At 41.6% G+C, this 22,259-nt stretch overlaps 2 protein-coding genes across 5 annotated transcripts in view; one reads left to right on the top strand and one right to left on the bottom strand.

Moving 5' to 3' along the window:
• The window catches only part of APBA1 (amyloid beta precursor protein binding family A member 1), a 99,897-nt gene extending 93,336 nt beyond the window's left edge, over nucleotides 1-6,561 (top strand). For all 4 annotated transcript variants that reach the window (XM_030004050.2, XM_030004045.2, XM_030004046.2 and 1 more), the window contains 3 exons: nucleotides 650-769; nucleotides 1,435-1,575; nucleotides 2,972-6,561. In XM_030004050.2, coding sequence (XP_029859910.1) covers nucleotides 650-769; nucleotides 1,435-1,575; nucleotides 2,972-3,043 — 333 coding nt within the window. In that variant the 3' untranslated portion in view covers nucleotides 3,044-6,561. The remainder of the gene's footprint in view (nucleotides 1-649; nucleotides 770-1,434; nucleotides 1,576-2,971) is intronic.
• A 9,368-nt stretch (nucleotides 6,562-15,929) lies between these two features.
• The window catches only part of FAM189A2 (family with sequence similarity 189 member A2), a 30,747-nt gene continuing 24,417 nt past the window's right edge, over nucleotides 15,930-22,259 (bottom strand). The window contains 4 exon segments of the mRNA XM_041121083.1: nucleotides 15,930-16,268; nucleotides 16,270-16,391; nucleotides 17,511-17,809; nucleotides 19,633-19,779. Coding sequence (XP_040977017.1) covers nucleotides 16,187-16,268; nucleotides 16,270-16,391; nucleotides 17,511-17,809; nucleotides 19,633-19,779 — 650 coding nt within the window. The 3' untranslated portion in view covers nucleotides 15,930-16,186.

Raw genomic sequence — 22,259 nt, 5'->3', positions numbered from 1 at the left:
AGGTTGGATCCACACTGCACAACCTCTCTGGGTAATCTGTTCCAGTGTTTTACCACCCTGACAGTAAAAATAAATTTTCCTCCTTCAATTTTCTTCTGGTAACAAGGAGTTAATGATGAATGTGATATAACTCTTTTAGAAGAGAGGAGGAAGGGGAATTAGGAGCACTGCTTATAGAAGCATGGTATGAGCAGGACCTGCCGTTTGCTTGGCAGAATTTAATATATCCCATTAGGGAAGCCACTTATTTGTAACTATCTTACCTACTTATTTAAAATTTTATTTCCCATCCACAGTCATTGGCTTTTTTGTTGACCTGCATAGACCTGTTCAATATTCTTTTTATACATGGTTTGTGTTATCAAATGAAGAAATAGCTGAGAGGAAGCTAGGTTTCTTAAAACAACTGTGTCAGCTTCTTGGCAAGAAAAATTTGATATTTTGGTATTTTATCACTCATTTCACTGCATATTCTGATGCTTGTGTCTGGCATTCAGTGATCACATTCTCTTACAATGCATACAAAGAGCTGTTTATTCAGAGCTGTTCCCATGTCAATATTTTAATGCTCCCCCCCCGCCGCCAGTGCTTATATTAAATGTTTCACTCTGTCTTTGGCAACATTTTTCATGGTGATTTCTTTTCACAGGGTTTGAAAAACCAGGCCCGGGTTAAACTGAACATAGTTAGGTGTCCTCCAGTAACCACAGTCTTGATCAGGAGACCGGACCTCAGATATCAGTTGGGCTTCAGTGTGCAGAATGGGATTGTAAGTAACGTCCACACTCTCTGGTTAAGCTTTAGCATACATGAAACTTCTTATCCATTTGTGGGTAAGTTTCATTGTGGGAAGAGGGAAGCTGCCATTTTTTCCCTTACAGCAAGCAGGATTTTGCACATGTGTTAAGTCTAAGATATGAAAGCTGAGTTAATCAGAGTTATTTTTTGTCTTTGACTCTACTTACTTCACAACTTCAGAGTCAGCCAGAGGAACAGAAAAGCTGTGTTAGGTTAGAAAAACAAAAATCTATAGCAAAGGCTGCTTTCAATCTGCATCATTCATGTCTCTAAACAAACCATTGCATGATCTCAAAAGTAAAAGACTGTCCTTGATCCTCTTTTGTTGTAAGGCATCTGCATCCTGAACATTGTTAAACTGTGGTCCTTCATACACTCTTAAATGTCCAAACCACAGCACATGTGAAGTACAACACAAACAGCCCTTTCTGACAGTTTGTTCTGCTCTTGGAAGAGAATATCCAGTAGTTATTTGTCACTAACAAATTCTGCTTTGAATTGGTGATTGATTACATTTTAGAATTTGTTGCAAGCCTCTGTGTTTAAATGCTGATTTACAGGTTACAGGCAAAAATGGGTAATCTAAAGTCTCTGTTCCTTATCCAGACCCTGATAAATTTGTCCTTTCCCTTCCAGATCTGTAGCCTTATGAGAGGAGGTATAGCAGAGCGAGGAGGTGTGCGTGTCGGCCATCGGATCATTGAAATCAATGGACAGAGTGTTGTAGCAACTCCCCATGAGAAAATTGTTCACATTCTCTCAAATGCTGTTGGTGAGGTAAGAGCAGACAATGTGTCTAGGCAATATAACATAGTTCATCGCTGTTACCTGTAACAACTCGTGGAAACCAGTAACAAGTGGTGTCCCTCAAGGGACCATACTGGGACCAATACTTTTTAATATCTTCATCAATGACATAGACAGTAGGATTGAGTGCACCTTCAGCAAGTTTGCAGATGACACCAAGCTGAGTGGTACAGTTGATCAGCTTGAGGAAAGGGATGCCATTAGAGGGACTTTGACAGGCTTGAGGAGTAGCCCCATGTGAACCTCATAAAGTTGAACAAGGCTGAGTGCAAGGTCCCGCACCTGGGTCAGGGCAATCTCCGACATCAGTACAGACTGGGGGTTGAAGGGATTGAGAGCAGCCCTGCAGAGAAGGACTTGGGGGTACTGGTGGATGAAAAATTGGTCATGACCCAGCAATGTGCACTCACAGCCCAGAAAGCCAACCGCATCCTGGGCAGCATCAAAAGAAGCACGGCCAGCAGGTAGAGGGAGGTGATTCTGCCCCTCTACTCTGCTCTGGTGAGACCCCACCTGGAGTACTGTGTCCAGTTCTGGGTCCTCAGCACAAGAATGACATGGACCTGTTGGAGCAAGTCCAGAGGAGGGCCATGAAAATGATCAGAGAGGGCTGGAGCACCTCTCCTACGAGGACAGACTGAGAGAGTTGGGGTTGTTCAGCCTGGAGAAGAGAAGGTTCCAGGGACACCTTATTGCAGCCTTTCAATATATAAGGGGGTCTTATAAGAAAGATGGAGAGAGACTTTTTACCAGGGCCTGTAGTGACAGGACAATGGACAGTGGTTTTAAACTGAGAGGGAAGATTTAGATTGGACATAAGGAACTAATTTTTTATGATGAGGGTGGTGAGACACTGGAACAGGTTGCCCAGAGAAGTTGTGGTTGCTCCATCCCTGGAAGTGTTTGAAGTCAGGTTGGACAGGACTTTGAGCAACCTGATCTAGTGAAAGATGTCCCTGCCTCTGGCAGGGTGGTTTGGACTAGATGGTCTTCAAAGGTCCCTTCCAACTCAAACTGTTCCATAATTCTGTGATTCTGCTTCTATTAGCCTGTTGCTAGTCAACTCTAAAAAGTGGAAGTGAGAGCAAGCCAGCACACCGTTTCTTGTATTATTTACCCGTAGTTCTCCTATGTTTTAGAAGAACCCTAATCTGAAAATATGAAGTGTCCACAACTTTAGATGGTTCATTGATACTAAACATACTGTTTCATAAAGTCACCACCTGCAATACTTTAATAAGGGTATGAAAACTCTCAGGTTTTACCTTTCCCTTCTGTCCTATATGACCTTAGCTAGTTCCTTCGCCAATGCTTTGTTGTAGTATGCATGTTAGGAGCATTGATTAACTTGCCATATTTCCTCTAGATTCATATGAAGACTATGCCAGCTGCCATGTACAGGCTGTTGACTGCGCAAGAGCAACCAGTTTACATCTAAAGCCGACACCTCACCGTCACAATGTGCATGGAGGATGTTTTTCCTCACCAGTGCTTGTCTCTCTAGTGCTGCATTTCTGTGTCTGAAGAGACATTTCTTTCTCTCTCTCTCTCCTTCACAGACACAAACATGTTGTCTTTCTCTCCTCCCTCCCTTTTTCCTCTTCTCCCTACCATTTTCCTGTATTTTGGGAAGGGGCAAAATACATCTATGGGACTATTTCAGTTGCATCTTTTTACAAGTGAAACGTCATGCACTTCCACATGCAAAACAGGAAAATAACAGCAGCTTTATTCACAGCAGGACTGACAGAGAAGATTGACTCTGCTTCATGCTGCATAACCAGTTTTATTTTTGTAGCTGTAATTTGACAAACTGAGTAAATTAAATGTTGCTGAATGAAAGATGTCTTTACCAAACAGATAAAACTATAGGGTGCAAAGTGTTCTCTTGGATATCCTGCATGTGACTTTGCTTTTCTTGCCCTATTTTCCCACAGGCACTGAGCTCAGTATTAAAAGTTTATGTCTGTAGGGAAAGTAGAATACCAAAAGGATAGTTTTGCCCTCAGGAAGAATTACCTGCTTATGAAAACTCAGTAAATGCTGCTGTTGTAAAATGGTCTGTCCAAATACACACCTTTTAATTCCCCTCTGTCATCAGTTCTTCATGGTAGTAGGACCCCAAAAGGTACTCTGTGAGTTGCTGAAACATGTTACACTTGCATTACTTACACTAAGTAATTCGGGAGGCATTTTTTACAGCTGCCTCCCCCTCTCTGCCCCAGGTTTCTAATTCTTTGTTTTCTTCTACTTTGTTTTTAAATGCAACATGTCTTTTATAGTCCCTTTCCTGTTTTAGAGGTTAAAGGAGGGGGGGAAGATCTTTAAATATCTACAAGAGAAATAGCGAGGGGCTTTCCTGAATAGCTACACTTTTTCTAGGCTCTTTATTCTGAATTTGGTGCACACAGCCATGTGTGCTGATGTATATAGACATTTTTAAAATTGTGCTTGCTATTTATGAAGTTTGAATATAAGAGATCTGCAGACTATTCTAAGTAATTTTGTTCTCTGAGCCAGTTTTAACATATATTTTTGTCCAAAGACCTGTCTAATTTTATTGATTTTCTCTTTAGTTCATGATATAGATAACAGTGGGAGGGATGAGGTGGGAATAAACTTATTTATTTTGTTATGTAATTTAACTTGTGATTTTTTTCCATATCTATGGCACTTAAAGGAGATACGCGTGTACTATATGCACTTGTATGAAGATGATAAACTGTAGGGATGTATGAAATCTAGGATTTGATTGGCCTCTAACTTGCATGCTAGACACAGAAGGGGAAAAAGGGGCTGGGTTGGTTGGGGTTTTTTTAAGGGGTGGGGTGGGCGGGAGAAGCAGTGGTTTTTCTTCCTAGTGAGAGGAAAATTCTCCATTCTCTGTAGTTACTTTTTATCAGGACTGTATACTGGTGTTTATGCTGAAATTGAACCATGCATTTAGTGCAGGCTAATACATTGGTTTCTTTTAAAGAAACAGTTTTTGCTGTGTTTTACTGTGATAGAAAGGCTCAGTGAGATCAAAACAAGAGCAGGCCACACACAGCCACTCACTACTTCTGCTTTGCAAATGTGCTGTTGGTCATAGTCACTTGTTTCTCAATTATTGTGGGGTGGACTGTGCAATGTAAGTGTTGTTTGCAGTCCCATAATGATACCTAGACATTACTACGGAGATTCATGGAAGTGGATGTGTGTGTGTGTACATGCATATGCACACTTGGTGCAAACACTGCTGAGAGCCATTCAGCTCTCTTACCAGAGGTCCATTTTTGGCTTTCAGAAATCATGGATATCCATGGGCTGATCAGAGGTAGAGAATAAACTTTGTATTTCAGTGGGCAGTAAATACATAAGGGAGATAATGAAGTGGTGCATAAACTATTGTAGTAAGTGAATATGTTTTAGTGTTGAGATTAATGTATGATGACTTGATTTTACTTGTTGTTATATAATTTAATCCAAATCTCCACAATAGCAGATTGCACAAGAGAGCGGTTTTAGTATTCCAGGTTAGTACTTACCTCTGCTACCTGACTGATGCAACTAGATAGTGAATGACTTGTGGGTATATTGTTTAACTGTAGACATCTGGTTTATGATAATTTGAACTTTTTTCCAGAACTTTCCATATATATAGTAATATATGTAAATATGCTATATAACCATGTACAATTTAGAAGATTATATACAGTGCAGCCTTTCCATAAGTTGCCTGAGGAAACTTGGTGAACTCTTGAAGACACAGTTATCATGCTTCTGGTTCCTGCTATGTTTACATCTTCAGCTTCACTTGTTTCTGTGGTTCTGGCCGGCTCATGTGGTGGGGTCTTTAACTCACTTCACTGGGAAATGATGATGACCTGAACATGCAAATGTATTTAGAGATGAAACAACTGTTTCTTTGAAAATCTTGCAGCCAAGATTCTGTGAAGTTATGGCACTTGAGTGCTTGAACAGTTTATGGTAAATATGTGCTTACCATTAAGCAAGTGAATGCTCATAGGATCAGAGTCTAGCAGAAAATCTCAGTTTTTCCAATTACAGTGTGTGCGTAAGATTTCCAAACTGGGAGGTCCATAGAATGTGCACACTTCCGATAACAGTCTTGTAAACAATACCATTTTACTTTGTAAAGGGAGTTTCAAGAAAAAGGAGCTTGAAAGGGCAAGCTGGCAGTTCTCTAGACTGTTGCAGCAGTTAGTTAGATTAGATATGTGATTTTTTAACAGATTCAAAGGAACAAACTGCTGGTTTACATTCCTTCTTCAGTGACAAGCCTGAATTCTTTTTCATCCTTGCTGCTTCATACAGTCTAATTAACTCTTCAGTGTTTACATTAAGGATGAAACATCCCTTATATTCTTTTTATTGGCAAGTTTCACACGTTTGTTTTGAATCTTTTTTGAATTTGAGACTCAGTTGGGATTTCCAGGTTTGCTTGCTTTCCTTGTTTTCTAAATGAAATGTGTTTCTGAAGACAGCAATGTGGATGAGATCTCTTGTACATATTTAGCGCAGTACCTAGACTATGAAGTTGTACTATTGTTCTGTAAAGAGGGTGAATAGAAATAATTGTAAAGCGTTGGGAAAAGTATAGTATTGTATTTGTAACAATATTGTTCTTTGTAAACATTTAATGATCTCTATATATAAATATAAATATATATATAAATATATGTGAGCCTGGAATGTTGATACTGCACATCTACTGAATGTAATTCCTCTGATGTTTTTTGCCACAGGTCTCTAACCTCTGTAATGAAGCTGCAGTGGTTTGATTTGGGTGGGGGGCCGGGGGGGAGAGGAGTGGGCTTTTTGGTTTGGGTGGGGCAGGGTGGGGGGTTTCTGGCCAGCTGTTCTGTTGTGATGTATTTACTGTGCTACATTCCTTTATTTAACAGAGCGCTAATGTCTGTAAGATTTGCAACAATAAAATACAAAACAAAAATACCTCATACAAGACTGAGAGTTTGCTCATACTGATCTAGGGGCTGGCTTGCCAATACTGAATGCATGAATGCTTGGAAGGTGTCTGAACTTCTCTTTTGCCACACAGTCTGGAGTAATACTATATGTGTTTCTGCAGATGTGAACCAATGCTATTAACTTTGTTTTTAAAACAGCGTTATTTTCAGGTAATAAATGACACTAGTGCTCCTAAACGAAGCTGATTCCTTATCTAAGGTTGCATCTCAGTTTTTACGATGTGAAATGTCACCATGTTTGCATCTTCAAAAAATATGTTATTTCAAGATGCCTTTTATGTGACAGAAGTATTATTCCATTGTCTGAAAAACTTTAAATATGCTTTTTTATAAATAAGGCCTTGCTAAAAGTTCTTTACACTTACTATCATTTCTGAAACCACTGTTTTTCTTCAAAGGTCATCAGCACGGTTTATTCTTAAAGACCTAATACCATTTGAATAAATAAAAAGTAGGATTGCAATATGTCTGTCCTTAGAATAAATCCTGGAACTGCCTGTGCTAAGGTTAAAAAATATTTGTATAATGAGAGGTGAATTATGAAAAACATGATGGTGTTTGAAAATCAACCAGCAAAAGCCAACAAAGGAGCACTTCTTCAGGTGAGGTTTCATAGGATTTTCTGAGCTTCATAGGTTGTCAAGAGTACTTTGAAACTACAGAAATGAAAACAAATGTCACAGCTGATTCAGAACAAAACTAAATGCGGGCCTTCAGCCACTGGGTAGCTATTCCTAACATGAAGTACAAATATGCCAACATGTGAGAATTAAGTATTTCACCTTATTTGCTTAAATAACAGATTGGAGAAATTGTGAAGTCTCTGGTAAATAGTGCAGCAGACAGGCTGAGCTTGCTTTCTGTGTTTCCCTGCGTGCCACCTTCCATCCTCCAGTTTATTACCGTTCTCGTTGAAGCTTTACATTCCGATTTCTATATCACAAACTTTTTCTGCATTTCAGTGGATAAACCTAAGTCTGACTTTTCCTGTGGCAGTACACATACAAATCTCACAGATTTGCCATCTTCACAGGGGACATTTTTCTTGCCCTCACCTCCAGTGTTTTAATGGTTGGCACCCACACTGGAAGGACGAGCAGACCCCACCCTGGTTCCAGCACCCCGTAGTGCCTCGCAGGCTGGGGAGATGGTGCTGATACTCCTTGGGGACTGACAGTGCCTGTGATTTAAATAAATATTCAGTGCAGGAGCATACAGTAGCAATCCTGATCTGAAGAACATTGTACCTGGAGGGGTTGGCAATCCACATGTCAGTTAACTTTTGACTAGGCCCAGGCCCGTGCTGTGCTGCTCTGAGCTGCACGTACAGTGTGGCCTTCAGGGATATCCCTCAGCCACAACATAAATTCAGCTGGTGGATGATAAAGAGAGGAGCCTGCAGACAGTCGCCACTTGGTATTGGTGGCGACACCACTTGTGTGTCCTTGCTTTTGTCTACAAGTGCAGCAGTAAGTTCTCATGTAAACATCCTTTTTGTTTGACAGTAGAAGTGATGGAGCTGTTTTCTTCCAAGAAAATTTTGTAATATCTCAAATCACTGAACAGTGGTTTCATTGGCCTCCACAATGAAGTGTGACTGTAGGTTGCAAGTTGTATATAATAGTCATAGCTCATTAGGGAAATCATTAGCTATTGATGCACTTGGTGTACAGGAATAAGGTGTATATATATGTTTAGCAAACAGAATTATGTATAGAAGGACATTATCCATGAATCCGTGTGCTGACTTTTTTGAGGGAGGACAGCAGCAATTCTTGAGAAACCAAAGAATTTTAACAGCATGTTAACTGAGATGCTTCTCAGACCTAGTGCAAAATAAGTAACTGCAACATGTATGGGAAGGGAGCTGTTCTCCATTCTTAAAGAGGTTAACTGTTGCTTTAAATGTCAATCCTAACTACTTCCATTTCTGTAAAATGCTCTAGAAGGGACTTTCTTTTCCTTTTCCAGTACAATGTTTTTGGATACCCTCATTTTCTCTGCCACTGACCACCTGGCATGACTGCTTTCCTAGAAGTCTCTCCTCCCTTGAAACCTAGTGTCTATTTTAAATGTTTGTATTCTAGCTCAGCCAGGCAACATAGCTATAATTTATGCTAATTCTCATGCTTTCACAGCAGCAATTTTGTGCTGAATTTTTCCCCACTGGATGATTTTACCAATGAGCAAATTAAGATGGCAGAAAAATGTCTCTCTGAATCCTAAGCAATTGGCTGACAGGTTTGTGCCCTCTCCCCCCACCACTGCATCATTGCTCATAGTCTGCATGCACATGTGTACAGGGGTAGGGGGAACATGGGAAAGACGTAAGAATGACTTTCAGAGAAGTAAGCTGAAAGGAGGTACAGTTTTTTCCACTTTAAGTCCATCTTTCATGCTTATCCTTATGATAAGCATCCACTAACCACTTCTTAACCACTGATGCTTCTTCCTACTGTCTTTACCCCATCGCAGCCTGCGTGCACTCTGCCTTTCCTCCCTGTTCCACCCCATACACAGACACAGAAGCCTCTTCCATGGATTCTGTGAATTTCCCCACTGAGTAAGGAGATGTGTACCCTGCTCCTTCTCCAGAAAGGCACCTTCAGGCAAGACCATGAAAGTTCAGGAGATGTACCCTGGCAGCAGAGGGAAGAGAAACAGTATGACAGAGTGCACCAAGCTGTGTGTTGTCTGCCCCCCCCCGCCCCAGGTTCTAGAATGAGAAGGTCTGGGACTAAGAGGGCAGGGTCTCACCCTCTAATAAATTCCCTTTGCTCTAACTGGTGGCTTTTCCATTGGGTGAGAGTTGCAGAAGTGGTGAAGGCATCTGTGGTTGAGAGAGTACTGTTGATGAAGGGGTACTTTTTCATTAGTTCTGAAGGATGCCTGGACAGGAAATGAGACTGCATTTGCAAATAGGAAAGGGTATAAGAAGTTTATCTTTTTAATGTATGATAGCTTATAAAGCTGGTAGTTTAAAAAAAAAAAAAAAAGCTGCTGGTGGGAGAGTGGTTCTGATGAAAGAGATTTGCATAATCTTTTTCTTGACAGATAAAAACACACTTTAGTAAATGAAGATGATTCTTCTGTTGCTACCAGCTGCATTGTCACTGGAACTGTGGTGATTAACAGTTCCACTACACACCTTGTAGCTCTTGAAATCTTTGCATGCTTTAAACTTATTGAAATAGCATTGTGTGGTGTGTCCTTTACATTATCTCTTGCTGAGAGTCTAGTTATGACTAAGAAAAACTGGCTATGGTACTGTGTCTCTCAGTGCCTGAAGATAATTAAATTAAAACTTGCTACACTGTTTGGATATATGGGTAACTCATTTTTTTTGAAACTTGCAATGTTACTGTTCTAATGCCCATAGAAAAACTTAAGTTGTATCTTGGAAGACTATTGTGTGAGAGCATTATTTTGCAACAAATTTGCTTCCTATCTAGAAAGTATTTCATCTTTTCTGGATCAGTGTACCCCAGTCAGAGAGATGTGTGGGGCCGGCTGTAAATTCATGGCAGTGAAAGTTCAGTATTAGGTTGTAGTGGCTGAAAAGGCTGGGTGCTAGTGGACAAAACAGAGTCCTGAATGATATATAATCCTTGCAGTTAGCAAGGACCTGCCTGTCCAGTCCATAGCCAGTAAGGTTGTCAAGTCCCTGGTGCAGAATACAGCAAGAAATATGTCTCCAAGAAATATGGGAATTCCATTATTTTTTACGCACTGATTCAGCTACAGGCTTTGCAGGCATGTGTCCTGGTTTCAGCTGGGACAGAGTTAATTTTTCTTCCTAGTGGCTAGTATAGTGTTATGTTTTGGGTTCAGTATGAGAATAATGTTGATAACACACCGATGTTTTCAGTTGCTGCTAAGCAGTATTTATACTAAGTCAGTCAAGGATTTTTCAGCTTCTCGTGCCCAGCCAGCAAGAAGGCTGGAGGGGCACAAGAAGTTGGGAGGGGACACAGCCAGGACAGCTGACCCAAACTGGCCAAAGGAATATTCCATAGCATGTGACATCATGCCCAGTATATAAACTGGGGGGGAGTTGGGGGCGGGGGGGCAGGTCGCTGCTCGGGAACTAACTGGGCATCGGTTGGTGGATGGTGAGCAATTGCATTGTGCGTCACTAGTTTTGTATATGCCAATCCTTTTATTAGTATTGTCATTTTATTATTGTTATCATTATTGGTTTCTTCCTTTCTGCTCTATTAAACTGTCCTTATCTCAACCCACCAGTTTTACCTTTTTTTTTCCGATTCTCTCCCTCATCCCACTGGGTGGGGGGAAGCCAGCGAGCGGCTGTGTGGTGCTTAGTTGCTGGCTGGGTTTAAACCACAACAGCATGTTACATGAGGTACACAGAGAACAGATAGGCTTGTACCCCGACACAAAGTGCCTTGGCTTGTGCGTTCTCCATATGAAGTGAGACTGGTTACCGCTAGCGCACCCTTGGCATAGACCTGGCTGTCGGCTCTCTGAAACACTCCTCTGGGACAGGGAACAGATCTTGTTACGGATGCACGCATAACCAAATCCAACAGGTGTTAAAACTCAGATTTAGTCTTCAGTAAAAGTTAGTTAGAAGTCCCATAACATTTTATAAAACCACAGGCACAATGATATAAAGAGAATTAATACTACACAGCCAACTTAAGAATCCCCAAGATTTAAAGTGATGGCTCAAAAGGTGCATATCACTCACCTAAAAGCCGAGGGCTCTCTCCCTCAAGGAGTTACCTCGGGTGGTGCCCCAACCCGAGGGGGAGTCCCCGACTGCAGTCATTCCAACATGTCCTCCGGCAGGACCCTATTTATACCCCTGTCAAATCTGACAGGTGGTCATTTAATCCCTATTGTCCAGGAAGGTCACCTCAGTGTACCTGGTGCTTCTCAATTGGCCAGTTCAATTTTCAACCTGCGGCCTCCAGGGTTCAGTTTTTGTTTGTTTTTTTTTCCTTCCCCTTCTCCCTGCCTGGAGAAGTTTTGTTTCCTGCTGGCAGGATGGCGGGGCGGGGGGGAGTGTACTGCCAGACAATCCACCCTGTGACCACAGTCATGATTCGACTGGTTTCGTTGGAGTGGTGGTACAGTCACCTCTTGCCTCCAAAGTTAAAAGGGGGTGCAGTCTGATGAATTTGACGCTCATTGTTGGCCATCATTCCCTTCTGGTCTAGAATTAAAAAGTGGAATATCCAGTGTATGGACAGGTTTTAAGGGCGTATACTTAATCATTAATACAGGCTTCGCTACCAAGCATTTGATAGAACTTATTGCAGTATAGTTTACAGTAATCATAACCACAAACATTATTAGAGAAGGTTGGTCGCCTACCCCGTGAAACAAAATCCAAACGTATCAAAAGTTTTCCCAACCAGTTGGTCCCTGGTGCAGAAGCAATTGCCTCCGAGTCTCTTGCCATATTGTCTCATTGATTTAGTCTTGAAGCCACATTGACACATTTGGAGTGAACACAGCAGTTGTCCATTGATATGTTCAAAACTTTACATATACCCTTCTCTTTCTTTGGCATCTAATCCAATACAGCCCACTTTTGATAGTCATTTTACCAATATGTTATAACCAATTGTTTGAGAGTCCCCAAATTGTTAGATGTAGTGTTGGCTAAGGTTGATAGCTGTAAACTCAGTTCTAGAGTGCTCTGTTGGTATTTTCTTGCGTATCATACATAGTCACCCCTATGGAATTTCAGGGCATGCTGTAGTACTGTTCCAACTCCACTCTGTGATCTCATGAGCTAGTTGGAGGGTATAGTCACATCTGGTGACCAGCTACAAACAACATGAGTATAACCTCCTCCCCCATATAATCTGAAACTCCAGCTATAATCATTGCATTGCTCCCATGTGAGCTCAAGGGCTCATGATACTGATGTCCGCCATTTTTGCCACGACATTATCATCCAGATCTTCACCATCCATGCCTACCACCATCATCACTGCCAGTAGAAGCACTGGAATGGCTTGTTTCTGCATTGCCCTAAAAGAAAGCACAAACTAGGCCTCTATCTTAAAACCGGGTCACAGGGTTAGAAGTCCAGGATTATCCACCGGGCACTGATGTGGTGAGTCTTTCCACTCCCATGAGATGGTCTCAGAGGACCAATGTAATCAACCTGCCACGTGCTGCAAAGAGCCTTGCCTTGTCTGATATGCTGGGCCAGAGCTTGGTTTGGGTGATTAGGCTTAAGCCTTATTCAGCATTGTGGGTAAGCTATAAGAATTGCTTCACAGGTTTTCATTGACACTGGCCAACCCCAAGATCGGCATTCATAATAGAGATCTGCTTTCCCTGAGTGGCCTCATTTGATATGCAACCATTGTGCTAGTCTATCCCAATCTTCCTGCTCACTGGTGACTGTCCTGATTTGGGCCAGGTGGTCCACCTGCTGATTTCATTTTACAGCTGGGGTTCCATCCCAAGCATCTCCCTTCACCCATCCCACCCTTAAAGGCCAGGATCTCCCTATTGCCAGGAGACTTTGCCAGTCCTCTATCCTCCACACTTTTGCATGACCTACTTCCCACTTACTAGATTCCCACTGACATACCCACTCTGTAGCACCCTTAAAGGTTGCGTAAGAGTCAGTATAGACAATGGTAGCACCATTCTCTACGGCCAGTAATAAAGCCCGTAGTTCTCCTACTTGTGCACTACCTCCGCCCTCTTCCTCGACTTTCTTCCCAGTACCAATTTCCAATGCTACTCTACTACTTTATATTGCCATTTTTATTCCACTCAATGGGCAGGTGCATCAGTGAACCACACTCCCTGCACATCTGAGCCTGCCACAAATTCGGGTGCCTCCTCAATTGGAGAAGGTTTATACGGTTGACCCAGCAAGGTTGGATCAGGGTTTACAGGTTGCTGTAGTTCGAAAACCTTAGTCAAACCCTCCTTTAGTGGGAGCAAGTGGCTTATCCCTTCTGGATATGCATACCACTTCCTAACTGTGGCCTTTTGGTCTACTTCCTCTGGAGAAGGTGACCCACTGAGGACTGAATTTAAGAGAGGGAAAGAACCCTGTACTATAACGTCCTGTGAGGTACACAGCTTTTCAGCCTCTAACTGCTCTAGTGAGGGAAAGAATCCCCTTCTCCCAACCTGAATATCGTCGCTCAGTCTCTTTGAATGCAGTGGAAGAGAATAATAATGGTCTAGCTGGTCCCTGTGGCCCCTTTTGAAACACACCACAGTATGAGGCATGTTCAGCAAATCCCCATTCCACCCTTAATGGATCTTGTGGGTGCAATGGAGCTAGTCTCTGATAAGCCTTAAGCTCATCTTTCAGAGTGTTAAGGGCTTCCATATGTTGCAAAGTCCAATCCCATTTCCTATTATTTTGGAGCAAGTCATAGAGAGGGTGGGCAATCACTGAAAACCCTGGCATATGTTTTCTCCAGTAGCCCAAAGTACCTAACAGCTGTTGTAATTTGGTTTTATTGCCTGGAGTCTGTCCCTTTTCAATAGCTGATAGAGTATCGTCAGGTACCACAACTGCTCCAGCTATCCACCATGCCCTCAGGAATTTGACTTCTTGTCCTGGACCTTGACATTTAGAAGATGGAATGTCTAGCCCATTCTTGACTAAGAGATTCCAGATAGCCTCAGCCACTTGCCCTAACTGTTCCTTGTCCCCAGAGAAGCCTGTGGTAACATAAAGGTGAGTATTATACAGAAAAATTGATGACTGAATATGTATTTTTTTGTATCTTTTCCTCTGGTGGAACAGTGGCTGTTGCCACATTGTTTCTCTTAGTGTCTGTTAAAGCATGACCTGCTAAAAAACGTATCTGGTTTTGTGCTGGTCGCTACGGAAACAGCTTAGCTGGGTAATAACTTGATTCATAGGTTTTATAAATAATTGTGGCACTCGTCCTGGAGTAATTACCTGGTCACTTAGAAATTAAGTGCTATGGTAAGCAGATAATTTACTGAGATCAGATTTTTTTCTCTCCTGTTATCTGAAGCACTGTCCAATGGCTGATAAGTTTAGCTCAGCTAGTCCTGTTCCACTGGGATAATGAGCAATTAACTGAATTGTGATCAAGTCTCCCAAAGCATAAGCTTACGTTGCATCCTGACTTGGAGCCCAGGGACCTTTGCAGGCTTTTCTTCTAGTAGGGTTGCAGGGAGTTTATATAGAGAGTGTGACAGCAAGGTAAGAGCTGTCAAGAGCTACTGGAAGTACAGTTTGCAATGATGGGATATGCATAATTTTCCTCTTCCACAGTTCTGGAAGGGCAATGGTTAACTGGGAAAAGGAAGCTAACTCAGAAGATCTGAAAGAACTCCCACTTACGATGATGCATGTAAGAAGAAGACTTGGAGTTTTAAACGTGATAGAATTGCAAAATATGTAACATAGCTGAGATAAAAGCCAGCATAATGAAGCAGTGTGTTCTTGTGGTGTTTTCTTCTCCAAGACAAAACCCCTCAATTTTTACTTGCTATTCTCTTACTTCTGAGAGCAAAATGTACCAATATGCCAATGCTCCAGCAAACTCAATACCCCTATGTATTTCCTCTACTAGACAGGAAAAATAAAACATCCATTCCAGTACAGAGATAAGCATTTTCTTTTATTAAAGTTATCATCTTTAGTCAGTCAAGCCATACTGCACAGTTTCAACTTCTGAAGAAGCTTAATTAAACTCATTTGAAGCTTTTTGGTTTTCAGCGGGAAAGCCATTTAGTAATTTTTAAATGAAACGTTATTGTTAAAATAGCAGTAGGAATATTTAGCCATCCTGATGAGACACGGAAGGATACAACTAGCCTTGCAAATAAAACTTGTGTACATGATCCCAGCTTCTGGAAATACTTAGGGTATTCCGCGTTAGCAGCATACATCTAGAACACAGCTTAGCAAACTATCTGCAGTCAACAGCTTGAGCCAACTGGTGTATACATTTGTTTGTTAGCCAGAGGGTGTCAGCTCCTGGGTCACTGTGGTCTAATGGTTAAGACTGCCAAAACAATGCTGGGTAGTCACCTGCGTGTCTGCAGAGGATTTGAGAAGGCTGCACAGGTGATTCCAGCACAGATGGCAACTGGTACATTGCAAGCACATCTACTAGGAAGCAGACTGCTATATGCCAGAAAAACAAATAATAAAAGATCAGTGGACCTACAGTAACGTAGACCAGATGAACACAGGCATTGACACTGGCCCTGTTCTCCAATGCAATATAAAGTGCAGATGTGCCTTGCCTCACCCCAGTAAACCAAGGCATGGAGCTATTCTGCCATCTTTCTTGTAAGCTGAGTAAAAAAGGCAAATCCATTCCAAGTGGTGATAAACTACAGAGATGCAAGAGGACAGTACCCTAGTTGCACCTGAAAGCCAAATAAAGGCCAGCTTGCAATCTCATTAATAGACTTTGTGGAACCAGCTTCCCCTTAGGAGTCTGAGCATGAAGGTATAAAAAAAATGGATTGTCAACACACTCTTCCACCCACTTGTCAGAGATTATTTTCCTGTCCAGCATGTATGTATGACAGAAGTACTCTACTGAGGAATAAGCAGAAACCAGCTCAAAGACATAAAGACAGAAACCAGCTCAAAATACAGTTTCCCTGACAACGCCAGCAAGACTTCGAAGCCGTTCATGCTCTCCTGTCTGGATCCTCCTCTGCTAGCTAATCTTCATCTGTGGTGAAAGTATTCAGGTCACCACAGCTCTCCAGATACAGCAATCCAGGATGCTGTCTGAAAGGTAACACACGGGTACACAATGACATGGCTTGCCCAGCAGATGCCATCACCTTTAAAAGGAAAAACAAAAATGTAAATCAGATTTGTTTTCATGCTTTTGTTCCATTATAATAGTTTCTTACGCAATTAGGAAGAAGCTAGTTGTAGTGTTGTCTGTTATTTTTAAAGAATAATAAAAAAAGCTGAGACTAAAATTGCTATTTATCAAGGAGGCATGGGAAAAGCAAACCCATTTGGGAAATTGAGTGAGTGTTGTCTTTTTTTTAGAAAAAAAAAGCTGCACAAAAATTAGCTCACCCCAAACCATGGCATGTCAGGTATTGCTTAATAAGAGTTTAAATGTTGCTTCCTGCAGAAGCCACTGGACTGTAATAACCTTCAGGCCAGTGTCATAAATTAGATTCTCACACAGAATTTTTTTCCAGCTGTTTCTGTCAAATTTGTTGAGGCTTTTGTTGCCTGTAGGCTGCAGTGGGAAATCTCACTTTATCTGCAGAGCCTAAATTACAATCTTTGATGTGTTTTGCATGAGAACTCAAACCAAAACCAGTTGTCACAGCAAATTACTTGTACCGTGCATGAATCAACTCATCTATCCAAATGGTCTGTAAGCCACCAAAACATTTGTTTGATGAAGTCTGTAATGTCTGAAACTTCTGAATATTCATTCCATTAATATAAGCACATATTTTCTACTTTCTGCTTTTTTTCCTTTAGTACTAGGCCTTATTTTTATCCTGGGAGCCAATCAAAAAAAGTTGCTTCTAGTGGGTTTGCATAAAAATGTCCTTGTCAGCCTCCATTCCTTCCAGTTTATAATACTAAATACTTTATAACATCTCATCCCTCTCCCCTGCCATGATCAGTATAAACACTGTCATGTTATTTACAGTTTGTGATTCTACCACAGAAGACCATCTCCTTCAGCTTTTAAATACACACATATTCAGTCTTCTGAAAACCTTCCTGGCTGTGTGGCTGATAGAGAAAGAGACATTATAGCTGCACAGCCTCTTGCACACTCCCTAAATAAAACTAAAGTACCAAAGGAAGCCAGATGGGTTCAGAAACTTCGACACACAAAGCAGAGTGGCAAATGTAAACCTATACTCCCAAACCAAGGCCAGTGGGTTTCCACATCACCTGACAAAGACAAGTAATAAAACTACCTGCTCAAAGAAGGTGGCACTGGTGATAGCTTCTGCCATATGTTTCTCATCTGATTTTAAAAGAGACTTGGTATTTTCCACCAATTCACGTATGTCAAGGCTCATGCTGCCGGATGACTGCTTTAGGTTCTGTGCCACAAGCTGTTTAATGTATGTGTAAATCTTGTTGTCTGTCAAACACTGGATTTCAAAGCCTGTCACAGCCAAAGCTCTTGGTCTCAAACTCTTCTGCAAGATGACAGTGCAGAGTTCTAGCTTTAATTTAGCCTGCGTTGCAGCTTCACAGCTGAGCACTGCCCCTGAAGAAAAAGATCAAACAAAGCAAACAATCCACTTGGTTCACAGTACTGTTGTACAACAAGTATCCCCTGAGATTTCAATCCTGACTCAGTGATGATGCAGTGCAGAGTTTAACCACGTAAAACTTAACAGTCTGGCATGGTCAGGGTGGCACACAAGGCTCACTCTGTGTTGGATTTACACTAGAGAAAATGCCTATAAAATAGAGTCATACATGACTATGTTTTAGTGCATATCACATGTCAAAGGGTGTGGAGGGACATTTCTGGGAAAGCTGTTTGCCATTTTGTGTACATCGGTTCCTTTCTCTTTTTCTTCTTTTCTGAACAGACCTGAAATGAGCATTGAGTGTTAATGTTAACATACAGTTATATAAAGAAGGTTAAGCAAAGCTTGAAGGCTTCTATGAGCTCTCCTACACTCTTTGTAACTTTCAGTTATTACCAGTCAAAAGGGCTAGTTACAAAATATCTGAAAATAATTGCTTGTCAAGCTGGAAGCTAGTGATACTACAAAGTGGAAATACAAGGGAAAAAAAAAACAAACAACCAAAACCTCAACATTCAAAATTACCTTGCAAGGAATAAGCAAGGGGCAAGAGGGAATCAATTCCAATGCCTTTGGTCTAAATAACAATAACAAATTTTTGGCCCTGTTAAAAAAAAATAAATAAAAGCACCTACAGGTTGTTCCAGAAGAACTTTAATGTTGGCTTTACGCCAAACACAATACCAGGAGGAGATGCAAAACTTCCCAGTAAGAAGAACACTAACTAACTTGAAGAAACTTCAGTTGTTCTATTGTAGCTGAGTTCCCCTCCTGCAGCACTCGTGTATTTAACTCTCAGGTCCAGTGCTGAACAGACCTAACCTCAGTTACACCGAGCCTAAAGCACCCAGATGCTTCGGACTGATGGAGTCTCTCTACAGCAGAAATGCTCCGCTCTGCTTTCATAGCTATGAACAGGCTCTGTGTCATGCAACTATTGCTTCAGCAGCAGATTCTCTTGGGTGCTGTGGTGGAAGTTGATAGGAGGAAAAACAAAACGCATGACATAGCAGAGACATAAAATCATTCCACAAAATACTAAGTGTAATCTAGATAGGCACACTCCCAATATTCAAAAGAAATGGTTGTTACTAACATGCCCCCTCCCTGCTTACATTTTGTGAGTGCTAATATGTATCAGCAGCTACTATGGGGACTCCAATATCCTCTAATAAAAACTGCAAGACTCTTGACTAGTAGATTAAGACAGTCACCAGAATCAAGGACTCTGCAGTCACACTAGCATTTTTCCCACAGCAACTGAACTGGATCACTGACACCAAAGCAGCTGTGACAGACTTCATTAGCTGTCCACTGTGGGTTTATGGTGTTGAGTTTGGGGGTTTTTTGATGCTAAGAGAAGTGAGAAAAGGGGTGCAAATTTATACGCTAATACCAAATACCCAAGCTAACTTTGCTTTAAATTGCTCACATTGACAACTGCCCTTGCAAGCTTTTAGATGCCATTGTACAAATACACTGAGAAATCATATGTGCTCCCTCCTCCTCATCTTCCACCATCCATCCCCTCCTCCCCAAACTAGCAATGACTGCTACAGACCCTGTTCTTAAATGTGAAAGCCTAAAGAGCAGCAAGACTAAGGTGTTGGGTGGAGAAGATTTGGCAAAGCAGAAAACTGCTGTAATGTAGGTAGGTACTCTTTTGGTAGACAGTAGCTGATTTCTGCAGGTACTAGGTTCGAGGTACTAACCTTCTGACAAATGTTCTTTAAAGGACTCATTACATAAGCACTGATAGAGAAAATCAAGTCACCTTGAAGAAACCAGTAGCATAGCTCTGAGTCACTTTCGGACCATTTCCACAACTGATTGAAGGCTCTCCTGCTCACTCCTGCAGGCACCAGGCTTGCATTTGAAGGCGAAAGGCTCACTCTGCTGGAAGACTCAGGAATTTCTTCACCTGAGTAATCAGGAATAGTAAAGGTGAAGAAGTAGTCAGAATAAAGCAGATCTGTACAAGCCATTGTTAGAGATTTTTACCTTTTTTTTTTTTTTTGTGCTGCCCCCACAAATCTGTAATGATTGGACACAAAAGCCTAGAGGTGCATGTATGTGTGCATATACCCACACTCACCAGTAATACTGGTCTAAAGCCTGCTTAAACATTTGCAGAAACCTGTTCAGCCTTATGCAACTGGAACAGCAAAAAAAACCAAAAAACAAAAACCAAAAAAACAACCCAAAAAACCCCCCAGATTTGCCTAGTATAAACCTCACCTTAAACTACCTGATCAGAGGGAAAGGTACTACGGCCTTCTTGGAGAGAAAACTAAATTTCACAGATCCTGAAATCCTCCTGCATATAAGCAGGTGTACCAAGATATGACAGCATATGGTCATGGAGGTCAGTCACTGTTTGCAATCAGGTAGCTTGTAAATCAGTCACCAGTTCCTATAAGGGAATTAAAAATCTTCTTTCGTGAGGTTCTTTATTAAAAATAAAGATTTTCCTGAATTCTTGTGATATGTTGATTCTTTCCAATTAATCAACATTCCTCCTTTTCCTTAGGGTGAAACTATATTCTGTGATTCCCACAATTGCCTCTTAGTGGACAGAACAGGATGACTCTACATGTTTCTCACCAAGCCTGGTTCTGTATCTCTATCTGATGGCACCTGGCATATTACAGAAAATAATGTTCTTGCTCATGCAAGAGCAAAAAAGCAAATGAATGTAAACAGTCTTTTATTCAGAACATGGCAAATGTTTGTGCTGCCACTCTAACAGAAATGTGTCAGTGACTGGAGCATTCAAGAAAATTAAGGCTTGGATGGTATGTACTTGTTGAGCATAGCACCTTATCTCCTACACAAATGCAACCTGGAATCTCTAAAGGGAAGAAACAGTGACACAACCTATATAAAGCAGATACCAGCCTGGGAAGTCAGGAGGTAGGACCCAGCAACAAACCATGGCGGACCAAGAATGAGGGAGGATTAGAGAATCTATCACCAATATAAACTTTTTAATACCAGTGGAGTTGTGCTAGCAGTCAGTCCTTGAGGTACAGTGCTGCTGGTAAGTTGGAGAAGTTGGTTTTTTTTTTAATTACTAAACAGATGAATGAACCAATTTCATGATCTTTGATAATTCTTCATAATATTAATGTTACAGATGTCAGAGGGATAACTGGCTTAAGCTGGTGTGTACTGGAAAGTCATATATCTACTACGTGATGATATAGACCAGCTGCCAAGCATCCCCAGCCATCAGTAGAAGGTTGTATGTCTTCCTACCACAAACAGCAGGGAAAGTCCCATTTTGCTTGACAGGAGTGCTTTCGAAGTCAGTAAAACCATTTTAGCTGACACAGAGAAGCTTACAGTTCGTCCTGCAGCTGGCAGCCAGGACCCCCCCAGGTTCTGCTGGCAGAGTAGTGCATAGTTTTAACTTCTGTCAGGAGCCGCACTTGATTGATCAGTCCCAATGATGCCAAGGGAATCACAGCATCACACACAAATGCCCTGGCACGACAGACTACCAGCATAAACTGAAAGTTCAGCTTTTCTTTATAGACTGTTATTTTACATCAGCTGAGACAGCCCATGGAGTTACTCTGCCACAATTCCAACATATCCCTTCATTCTGTATTACCCTCCTGCTGTGGTTTAAGCCCAGTAGGCAGCTCAGCCCCACACAGCTGCTCATTCACTCACTCCCCTCCAGGGGGATGGGGAGTGTTTAAAGGCAGGGGGCGAGGGAGAACAACAAAACAAACCAAAGAAAAACAAGTGATGCAAAAACAGTTGCTCACCACCAGCTGACTGATGCCCAGCAATGCAACCCTGGGAAACTCCCCCCAAGTCTTTATTGTTGAGCATGATGTTATATGGCATGGGATATCTCTTTGTCCAGTTCGGGTCAGCTGTCCCAGCTGCGTCCCCTCCCAGCCTCTTGCCCATGCCCAGCCTACATGCTGTGGAAGTGGGCAGAGTAAGAGATGGAGCAAGCCTCAATGCTGCACAAGCACTGCTTAGCAAGAGCTAAAACATTGGTGTGTTACGAACACTGTTTTGGTCACAAATCCAAAACAGCACCATATGGGCTGCTATGAAGAAAATTAACTCCATCCCTGCTAGACCCAGTACACCTCCCCCCAAAAAACAAAGGAAGAGATACTGTTCAGCATATTTCCTTTTCTTAAATTCATTGCCCCTAGGAAGCCTTAGCTTCTAGAAGAAGCAGCATTAATTTTCTTTATTAAGATGCTCACTTTCTTCTTTATCGGAGTTTAACAGCCAGGCTGAGATTTAAATGTCTCTTTACAGGCCTTTTTATTTAAAAAAACAAACAAACAAACAAAAAAAACCCCCAAACCCTAAAAACAGAGGAAAAAAAAAGATGGACAAACCAGTTAAAAAGATGGGGAGGAGGGTACA

The sequence above is a fragment of the Aquila chrysaetos genome, chromosome Z (assembly GCF_900496995.4).
Source record: "Aquila chrysaetos chrysaetos chromosome Z, bAquChr1.4, whole genome shotgun sequence".
NCBI lineage: Eukaryota > Metazoa > Chordata > Aves > Accipitriformes > Accipitridae > Aquila > Aquila chrysaetos.
Note: the sequence above shows the minus strand (reverse complement) of the source record. Positions and strands in the feature narration are given on the sequence as shown.